Source organism: Notolepis coatsorum (genome assembly GCF_963971535.1).
Source record: "Notolepis coatsorum genome assembly, chromosome: 19".
NCBI classification, from domain to species: Eukaryota; Metazoa; Chordata; class Actinopteri; order Aulopiformes; family Paralepididae; genus Notolepis; species Notolepis coatsorum.
This window is the reverse complement of record NC_140183.1, coordinates 51,460,687-51,472,166: the sequence shown is the minus strand read 5'-3', so window position 1 is coordinate 51,472,166 and position 11,480 is coordinate 51,460,687. Positions and strand designations below refer to the sequence as shown.

The following is an 11,480-nucleotide window of genomic DNA, read 5'->3' as shown; positions in this document are numbered from 1 at the left end:
CCCCTCCACTTTGCTAGCATCCCCTTGGTGGACTATATTATTCTCATATCATGGATGATGGATGAGAGGCTGTAATTAAACAGTGTCCCAGCTCGCATTAATAATGTTTCACAATAGCAAGACATTATTGTACAAAGGGGCCCCTCTTCTCCCAATTTTCAACTCCGACATACATACACCGTAGGGGCGGAGCTAGGGGGTGGCTACCTGGGCTCAAGCCCCGGATGTATTCTGAAAAGCCCCGAATCTATTTAAAAAATATTTTTTTTTTTTTTTTTTTTTTTTTTTTTTTACAATTCATCATTGTTACATGAAAATATGTTTGCACCAGATTTAGCAGAAGCTAATTTCCATCTGTGGTCTATCCAGCTGCTAACTGTATTTGAGTGAGTTAAGTCTTGGTGTTATGGTAGACTCAGACCTAAGCTTTAAATCACAATCAACAAGTTGACAAAAACTTAATTCTTCCACCTTAGAAACATAGCTAAAGTACGGCCATTTATAAATCAAAAGGACGCTGAAAACCAGATCCATGCCTTTATCTCAAGCCAACTCGACTACTGTAATGCACTCCTTACCGGCCTCCCGAAAAAATACGATGATAAGCCCGGATCTCCTACAATCCTAAATCCGCCCCTAGATCCTCACATGAGATAGAGGCTGCCTGGTCGACATCATCGGCACTCTAATTGACCCGGATTCAATATGAACCCTCTTTATTTATTTTTTGACACAAGGACATGGCCGTTGTTGTTGTTGTTGTTGTTGTTGTTGTTGTTGTTGTTGTTGTTGTTGTTGTTGTTGTTGTTGTTGGTGTTGTTGTTTGTCATTCCAGTCCTTTGTCTGCATCTGGATGCCTGCAGCCATTCAATGCGTTTCAGTTTAGGGGTCAAAACATTTCTTTGGATGACTGCTTCCAAAAAGATAATGCAATTCGTTGCCCTTCTTAAATCATCCTTGTAACGAGGAACATGACGATGCCTGTTGGAATGAAATAAGTACCAAATGGCATTGTCTTTTAGTGTGAATCAGAGCCACGACCAGCTCAACAACCAAATATGGCCCTGTTTTTCTTTTTTGAGCTGCGAGGGACGACCTCCCGTTGCTCTCAACATGTCCTGCATGTCCTCTTCACACACAAGCTGTATACAGGCCAAGTTTGACACAATCTGAAGAGATCTCAGCACCAAATACATGTCCCCTCAGTCCACGTGTGTTTTGCATTTTGCTGGGAGAGTTGGCTTGCGCTGAGCTTTCATTAGTTTGCATAAGAACAAACATGCTCAATTCGTGACCCAAATTCGACTTTGTGGCTGATGTTTTGAATGAACCGGCCTTGAGTTCACTCCTTCAAAACGTCAGAGGTTGTCACGATGTTGAAAAATAGCTTTTTATTATGCTATAAATATATTATTGAGTAATGTTTGTGGTACATAGCACACCCTAGCTGATCTGCTCAGAAAATGTTGCTTGTTTCAGCACCAAAAAATTAAATCACAGTAGGCTTCAATATTTGGCATTAATATAATATCATTACCAGTTTGGTATTGGTTTCATACTTACTGCCGAGATGCGGATTTCCTTTTGTTATGCTAAATAAATGGCATGGTGTTTCAATTCAAGTCTCATTTCAATTCAATTTATGTCTCATTGTTTTTTTCCTGCCCTATTGCCTTCTACCCTATATTTACCTACAAATCTCCCTCCCTCTCTCTCTCTCTCTCTCTCTCTCTCTCTCTCTCTCTCTCTCTCCTCTCTCTCTCTCTCTCTCTCTCTCTCTCTCTCTCTCTCTCTCTCTCTCTCTCTCTCTCGCTCTCTCTCCACAGCAGGTCCTGGCACAGGCGGATGTGTTGTCACACATAGGGAGTCCAGAACCTGTCTCCATTAGGTGTTTTTATTTTCTTCATCTGCTCCCCCTCTCTCCTGGCCCTCCTCTCTTGCACCTCCTCGGAGCATCTTTAATAAGACACATGCTCCTGGGCTCAGGCATTCGCTCACAGCAAACTCTCCCTGGCACTCTCCCAACTGTGGGCTGCCTGCCCCCCCGACGGCCTGCCGGGAGCTTCATGGGTTGAACCGTCAGAAGTGCCACATTCTCCTCTCTCCTCCTCCTCCTCCATCCCCTCACCCCCATCCTCCGCTGCTCTGCACATCATCCACACAGCCCCTCCACCTCCTCCTCCATCCCCTCACCCCCATCCTCCGCTGCTCTGCACATCATCCACACAGCCCCTCCACCTCCTCCTCCATCCCCTCACCCTCATCCTCCACTCCCTCTGCCACCACCACCTCCACCACCACTACCACTACTACTACTACCACTACTACTACTACTACTACTACTACTACTACTACTACTACTACTACTACTACTACTACTACTACTACTACTACTACTACTACTACTACTACTGCTACTGCTACTACTACTACTACTACTACTACTACTACTACTACTACTACTACTACTACTACTACTACTACTGCTACCACCAGCTGCAGCGGCAGCAGCAGTGCAATGGGTTGCTGTGCCCCGGGCATCACAGCATCCCCCCCAGCCACAGGGAGCTGCGGACACAAGAGTCAGTAGAGAGAGAGAGAGACAGCGAGAGATACAGACGACGGAAAAATAGAGGGAGAGCGACACAAAGGGAGCAGTAGCCAAGGAGCACAGCGACAGAGAGGAGGAGGGATCAGCAGCCATCCCAGCAGCCCAGCAGAGGAATCCACCTGTCACAGAGGGAAAAGGGGGCCCCCCTGCCCTGCCTGATCTGTCTGGCTGCAAGGGGGGGACCCCGGGTGGCCGAGCAGGCAGCAGGGACTATGCAGCTGAGACTGGTGGCGCTGGCAATGGTCTTCCTCAGCTCCATGGGTCACGGCGACGTTCTCAAGCTCTCCAAGACGAGGAGACAGAGACGGAGTGAGTCCTGCATATTCCCCTGCATTCTCTCCCTCTCCTTCACTTTCCTCTCTCATAATCTTGTTATCTCATCCCCCCCCCCCCCCCCGAAGCCTGTCGTGTCAGCCAGTCATTTCTGTGGTCTAAGTCACAGTGGTGGATGTCTTATAAACATTTAATGGCCACAGTAAAAATTACATACTGTTTATTTTCCCCCATCATTCTTATTTTGTTTTGCTAAGGTGGGGTTATAGGAGCGTCAGGTTTCCCCTGCCACGTCTTTCTTCCTCTTTCTTTTTATGATTATGCCTCTCTTGGTTTATGTTAAGCTTTTATGGGTATTAAGAATGTTTATAGTGCGGGTGTTCCTCTGTAGATTCACCCTCAGAGCCAGCCACAGCTATTTCTATGTAAGGCTATGTGGGCACACAGTGGGATGCGTGGCTCTTTAGCTCTCAGCTTGAACCTGTTGCCTGCATTGTTGCAAGCAATTCTGTCTCACACAACCACAGAGACACAGTTCTAACTTCTGGTCTACCTCTGGGCATAAGTGTTGGGGGAAATCTCAGCACTAGTCTCACTGTTGGCTTTGCGATAGTGCCTTCTGTACACACAAGGAGCTTTCAGGGTATGCCAGCCTGGTTCCCGCCAAGGAAACTATAAAAGAAGGAAGGGTCATCACGCCACCATGTAGCGTGTGAAATCTTCAGTTTGGCCGACATTTAGATGAATGGGATCACCATCTCCTCTTTGTTAATTAACTAACGTTTGACATATTGGTTGATGTATATTTCCTCAGATTGTATATTTAGAATTTTAATACAGGCTTCAATAGAACTTGCACCAAAGTCTGACACAAAGCAGAGCATAGAATGCTATCATTCTGACGTGATGACCCTTCCTTCTTTTATAGTGTCCTTGGTTCCCACCCACAAAGAAGCAGCCAAAAGGTCAGAGTTTTCTACTAAACCCCCCGGACTGGCCACAACAACAAATTTTGTTTTATTGAAACCGGGGCAACGCAGCATTAGTCAACACAATAAGTGTTGCCTGTGTCATAGAAATACTAATGATGTTCTCATATACTTATATTCATGGATGGACAGTGTCCCTATATAATATGGACAGCCTTGTGTCCTAATGTAGGGAGAGCAGAAGCAGTTGGGTCATGTGGAACAGTACATACATGAGCGCCCTCTAGAGAGTCGCGGCTACTTTACCCCTGGACTTTTCCCCTCCAGTTTTTGGATGGAGTCTGCAGTATGAACTCCTTCACTCTGATTTTGCAACTTCGAAAAAGGTTTGAAGGAAGGGGAGATTGTCGACGGTGTCGAGGGACAGAGCAAATCATTCTAATCAGATCCTGTGTTTTTCCTCACTTGTCCGTCTCGGTCAACAAAATAGCTCTTCAGCGAGATTCGCCCAGCCCAGAGAGTCCCGAGAGTGGTTTTCCCTCTTCTGTGGGCTTTGTGTGTCATCTCTCAGTAGTCAGAGGAATAATAGGCTGGAATGCAGAGATCAAACCGAGACCCATCTTCTCCAGAGGGGGGAGAGGAGCAGATATTGCTCCTCCTCACGCTCAGCAGTGGAACCAGTGGCGTAACTTTGTTCCTAGCGGTGGGGGGGGACATATTAGGGGGCGTGGTCAGTGACGTAGCAGGGGGGGGGGGGGGGGGGGGGGGGGGGGGGGGGGGGGGGGGGGGGGGCGCCCCCCCTTGGAATTTTTTTTCTTCTAATACCAGGTGTGCAATATGCATTTTCCCAGGCGGTGGCGCCTCTTGTAAGAGGTGGTCATCGTGGAGCCAGGGCTTTTCCAGCTGCACGTCCGCTAATTTAATATAATGATATTAGTGAAAAATGTTTAACTCTGTCAAAATAAACGAGCTGCATAGGCATAATAAACTGTAAGCGACATATACATGTTTGCACTGTCTTTTTTCTATTATAAAGTGCCACTCGAGACTCGGGTGCATAACACATAACAGATCAGTCATTTGATTGTAATGCAGGTGCTCGCATTATAAATCGAATGTATTATTATTATTATTATTATAACACATGAACAGATCAGTAGGGTGGGCATTTGATTTGCAATGAGTTTGTATCTTGTTTGAAAATCTTGCAAATGATTATGTCTTGCTGATGGACTCTGTAAACACGCATTTGTCATGTCTTATGAACCACGATTATTATCAAGAGAAACAAACAGGAAACACACCTCGGCTCGGCTGACGACCCGAGCTATTATTATGCAAAGACTATACTGTAGCGAGTGGGTACTTGGCCCGTGCAGGGCAAGAATGCGACCCCCATCTACTGCTCTTTGCATAATAATAGGACAGGTAGTCAGAGACTCAGCTCAGAGACAATCAGCAATTTTCTGTGTGTGGTCCTAGTGCTGGCCGTGCGGTCGCCGCGGTCGTCCGTTTATTATCCATGTATTTGGACGGTAAAACGTGGGGGGTACAATAACTGCATTCTGAAAACATGCCGGGGACACTTTCCGATGTCCCCGGCGTAAGTTACGCCCCTGAGTGGAACGTATCAAAGCACTGTTCCTCAAGTAGTGCTGTACTTGAAGTGGAGATAATAATAATAATAATAATATAATTCATTTAATTTATATAGCGCTTCTCAATAACCCGAAGTCGCTGACAGTAGTCGGGAGCAGGGGTACAAACAAAGAGGCGAAAGCAAAGAAACAAAACAAAACAACAAAGAAACAAAAACAAAGGAACATGAGACATGGGGGGAACGGGGGAGACAGCCTGATCCACCCTAAAACAGAATGCACGTTGTGTTACTCCACTGATCTCCGGACAGCTCAGTCAATATCTATAGCCAGAGGCAACTGTCTTCCTGACCTGGAAATCAGAGCATCTTGACTGTCATGTCATCAAGTGAGATTTGGTTCCAAATGTAAAGTGCACTACAAATTAAATGTATTGTTATTATTATTATGTTGAATAAACGTTAATAAACTAACTATTTTACCCAAGGATATATCCATGAAATTCGGATTTCGGATGGAACATATAGCTAACGTTAGCTCAGTTGTTAAATCAACCAGACAACTTCCAAATTCATAATTTCCAAGGGTGTTGACTAAGTAGCTAACTTATATGTAGTTTTCCTTCAGCTCATGAACTGATCGGAATGTTTTAGGGAACTCTTTTGGGCGACGTTATACCATGTTTTGTCCTGATTATATAGCATTAGTGTTAGCTCGCTACTGTTGTGTGGTGGAGCCGTGGAGGTGTGGAAAGGAGAGAAAATTAGCTGGCTACCTAACGATCGGCTCGCCCTCGATCTATCTATAAGATAACAAGTGATGACTTCTGTTTAACTCAAATGTTGAAGCATACTGAAGCATATTTTTCGCTTGCTTACCGTCGACTCGAGCATACAGCCTTGTTAAGTTGTTGTTTATGTCCACATTCAGCTGTGTATGTCCACAAGCCTTAATCCACTTTAAAGAAAAAGCTGTCTTGAACTTTCCATAAACGTGTCCATATAAATCCCTTTAGTTAGATCCAAGTCCAACACTGTCTGAATGTACAGTATCTTGTGATTATTATCAATTTCCGACAACTATATATCTATGACAACAACTAGTAGCCGAGCGGAGGAGTGTATGGGATTTTCCTGGTGGACGTGATGTCACACGCATGCCACGCTCAGCCAGGCGCTAGAGAAAAGCGCCCACAGGCATGATTTGAAGATGCTGATTGGATAAAATTTTGTTGCTAAATTCTAGTTTCTTAGTTGCTAAAATGTTGCCCTGTGCATTTTTCAATTGGCTGAGTTGCACACTGACACTGGCGCTGATTTCTAGTGCTTGAGAAGAGAGAGGGGGATGAATAGGACGCACAAACAATGATTTATATTTGATATATTACACGTTATTGTGTATTTTAAACACAAACATACTTAAAATGAGTAATTATTATTTATTTTATAAATGGTTATTATATTTTTAGGGGTCAAAATCTAAAATCCAAAACAACAATTTCTTCCTTCTTTTTCTCTCTCCACCAGGGGGGGGGGGGGGGGGGGGGCGCCATAGTGCCCTCTATGGACCAGCCACCACTGGTTTAGCCTATAGCTTTCACAAATCGAAAACTGAGCTGTACAATATTATAGAAATAACATGTGATTTATTTTAAGGTAGACTTTCCCCTTAACTACAGTTTTGAGGTACTTGTACTTGGAGTAATTCAATTTTTTTTGTCCATTTATCTGAGCGCCGCACAAAACGTGTTACAGGTTGATCAACATGGTGCACTTATGGGTTTCAAAAAACAACAGGGCTTTTGAGGTGATGCAATCACTGCACACAGGCAGCAGTGGTTTGGCTAAAAATTATTCAGAGTATATATCTGCTTAGAAAACGAACATTTATTTTGTATTTCTCCACGTGGTAAATACACAGCTCACAACATGTTTACAGGAACGTTTTGGAGTTGTATTTGGAGTGTATTTCGTGACTGTTGGGAACTAGGCTACACTGGCACACCTACTTCCAGTGAATGACGCTAAGCTAGGCTAACGGTGCAGCTGTTCCCTAAGCCTAATGCATGCACAGAGAAGAAAAGGGTATGTATCTGCTTGTCTAACTCCAGGGTAGATGGCGAATAAGCTAATTTCCCAAAAGGTTGGCGTGTTTCTTTAAGCCTGCCAACTTCACAGGGATGTAATCAGAGCCAGCATTGTACCACATGAACTTTCTCTTATTTTCTATCTGTGGTTACAAACCGTTGCAACACATCATTCCCAACTTCACAGCCTCCCCTCCACTGGTGGATAAATAGTAGACACTACCAGGATTATTATTACTTTTATCATTATTAGTGCAGTGATAAGATCTGTATCTGTAATTGCTGCTCCGCTACATCTGAGGTTACCGTGATTCAGACATGGTGTAAGTGATTCATGGAAGAACATTTTAACGCTTTTACCATCTAACTTATCACTGGCAGACAGGCAGGCAGAAGGGTTGCTCTGGGAGTGTGTATTAGAGCTGATACCGTGCAGGACTGTAAATCAGTGGCGATGACTTCAGTTTCTGCACCGAATGGCCCCATCGAAACAGGATGTGCACTTTGACACGCTTTTCCAAGCAATAATTTAGATTACTGGCTATGCATGCAGCACTCTATGATGTTCTGGAAGATGGGGGAATTGGGATATAAAGTATGATACCGGGCTTACATTGTGGTTAAGCGTAAATGGTTTTCCAGAGTTTTTTGGGTCAGTGAGTTGTTCTGCAGCAGACTGATGCTTAGAATGTCTCTTGGGCTGCATTGCAGCGACATACAGAAGCATAAGGAGAGGGATTGCCCTCCCAATGTAATTGGCTAGTTCCTCATGCCCGCATCACTACTGGCCAGGGGGCCCCTCTGTGTGATGTCAGTGCTTGATTTTGAATGGGCTTTGGCGGGCCGTCAGGCCTGAACACCAGGGCTTCTCTGACCTGAAAATCTGTTTGGGATCTCCAGCAAGCAGTTTCAGTAAACAGTGAGTAATTGTTCCGACAAAGATGTTTGGCTTGGTTTCGTGGTTAAATTAAGCTGCAAACATTAACCCCTGCTAGTGTAGGCGATAAAGCCTCTGCCAGGTTTATGACCATGTGCAGCACCGCCTGCAAACTATATGTGTATCCTGATGTTGTTCTCCAGGCAATGCAGACTCTGACAGGCGGATCTTTTCTCAGTGAACTTAATATCAGGCTGAAGATGATCAATTTATGTTGATGGTACCCCTTGCTGTTCTGTATGGTAATGTTTATGTTCTCCCCTGACATACCACACCTTTACAACCCCACCTTTACAACCCCACCTCCCTTTTCTGCCTTTGTTTTCCACAGTTAGCACTGAGGGGCCGCCATCTTGCCCCAAAGGCTGCGAGCGCTGCTCTGAGTACAACGGCTGTGTGAAGTGTAAGCCCAAGCTCTTCATCTTCTTGGAGCGCAATGACATCCGGCAGATAGGCGTGTGCCTCGCCTCCTGCCCCATGGGATACTTCGGCATGAGGAACCCAGAAACCAACAGATGCACCCGTGAGTTGACCTTCGTTTCTGTGATCATCGTATCCCAGGGGGTGGGGGGGGCGACAGTGGCTCGGGAGGTAGAGCAGTCGTCTGGTAATCCAGATGTTCCCAGTTTGATTCCCACTCCTCCCGGGCAGCGTGTCGAAGTGTCCTTGAGGAAGACATTTAACCCCTAATTGCTCCCGATGAGCAGGTTGACACCTTGCATGGTTGCCTCCACCGTTGGTGGGTGAATGTGAGGAACAAATTGTAAAGTGCTTTGGATAAAAGCACTATATAAATGCACCATTTACCATTTACCATTTACATTGTTGAGAATGCTGGGATTATTTCCCAGATTATTGTTCTTCGGCAAATTAATGTTCTCGTGTAGTAGGACATCCTTATTGAAGACCAAGCCCAACAGACCCGGCAGGCGGGTCCATTTTATGGTATCATATCATACTCTATAGTTCATGAGGAATCTGTAGATATCAGCCTTGTCATGCTAGCTCACCAGTGAAGAGATATTGGGGTAGATATTGCTCCAAACTCAAGGAAGAATGGACATGGCCATTTTAAAAGGGGTCCCTTGACCTCTGACCTCAAGATATCAAAATGAATGGGCTCAATGGAACCCCCTTTACATCCATCCCTATTCCGATGCAATTTTTGCAGTACAAATAGGTTATACAAATGACATAATGACTGTTTTTGCATACTGTGATCAATTGTCTTGGAGTTGCATGAATTGGGTATGACTGTAAATCTGAGACTCTTGGGGATCCAATTGTATTCATGTGATATGATGTTATGATGAGTCCAATAATGGTAATTTCAATGTAGTCACACCATTTTTGTTGAAACTTGACCTCCCTGTATAAAATGACCTATTGTGACCTCTAGGATATTCACAGCCTTGTGAAACTGTCCGGTCTAGCAACCTACTGTAGGCCATTCAGAGGACATAGGTCTAGTTAGATACATTGACCATAAGTTGGGTTTTCTGAGCCCTTTTCAGGAGAAAAGACAAATTCTTGCAGAAATTGGATTAAAAAAGTTATTGATACCAAATCACAGTATGTATTTAAGTAACTTTTCTAAATGTCCTGTGTCTTAATTTGGTATTTTGGATACGGTGACCAGATGGCTTCAAGCTTCGTGTCCAGAGTCCTGACACATATCTGTAAAACAGTCAAATATCCCAGTTTTCAACATTTACTACCAAATTGTCTCAGTTTTCACCACAATTAAAAATATAATTATAATATGATATATAGTATGATAATAAGTATCACGCCGAAGAGAAAGTCTGTCTTCAGAGCTCCAGGAGGCATACTGCTTCCTTCACTAAGCACCCAGCAATGAAAATGCTGTGTAAGCGTATAAGCATAAGCGTGTGCATGAACATGCTGTACATATTAAGGGTCACGGTTTGGGGGTTTGAAAATATGGTCACCCTAATCTTGGAGGATTTTTTGGAATTCATCTGTTGATGACATCATCACTATAGTCTTGTGTTTAGATTAGTTTAGCTCATAATTCACAGATTGAAAATTGAGCTGTACAAAATTATAAAAAGAACATGTGATTTCTATTTCAGAGTGGATTTTCCCTTTAACCACAGTTTTGAAAAAAGGTTTACTTTTACTGCATGTATCTGAGCTCTGCAGGTACTTGCAGATAAATGTTTTACACACAAAAAGGGAATGTTTGCTGGACCTGCCAGGAAAGGTGCCTGACTGACTGATGTCACTGAGGTAGCGTTTTGTATGCAGACCGTGAAGAACCAACACCAGACACACACACACACACACACACACACACACACACACACACACACACACACACACCTACACACACACGCACACACACACACACACACACACACACACACACACACACACACACACACACACACACACACACACACACACACACACACACACACACACACACACACACACACACACACACACACACACACACACTGCACCACTGCACTACCTTGGTAATTGCTTGACAACCACCTGTCACTTGTTTACCCAAGTATCAAGCTGCTAATGTTGGTGGGTGATTATGTCAAACTGAACAAATACTACCATTCCAAACCTCTCCAATGCGCTTGCTCAATCTTGATGAAAGACTAGATGTTTGTCCACAGAATAGTTTTATATTCATAAATCAAATCACAGCAGTGAAGGTTCACAACACTTCCAGGGAATTACACCAGCTAACCTGCTAACGTTATCTGGCTAGATCAGCTGATTCAAGCATTTTACTTACATTTAGTCATTTATCTAATGCTTTTATCCAAAGTGACTTACAAATTGTGTGCAACAAAGCCCAACAAGAGGGTTCACCTCTGGTGATCAAGTGTAAGTAGTATTGTTTGTCTAACAGTTGCCAAACTCGAGTGCATAGTAGTAGTATAGTGCATAGTCGTATAGACAATAACACAGGTTAGCTTTTTTTTATATATCTTTTTATCCAGATATTGATTGAATAAGTGTGTTTTAGTCAGCGGTGGAAGACATAGCGAGTTTCAGGTGT

The 11,480-nt window shown here is 44.0% G+C and overlaps 1 protein-coding gene across 1 annotated transcript in view; it reads left to right on the top strand.

Annotated features, from left to right (window-relative positions):
- Positions 1-2,611: 2,611 nt before the first annotated feature.
- rspo1 (R-spondin 1) overlaps positions 2,612-11,480 on the top strand; it is a 79,445-nt gene continuing 70,576 nt past the window's right edge. Inside the window, exons 1-2 of the mRNA XM_084336527.1 lie at positions 2,612-2,920; positions 8,766-8,957. Of these exons, the coding sequence (XP_084192653.1) occupies positions 2,824-2,920; positions 8,766-8,957 (289 nt within the window). The 5' untranslated portion in view covers positions 2,612-2,823. The remainder of the gene's footprint in view (positions 2,921-8,765; positions 8,958-11,480) is intronic.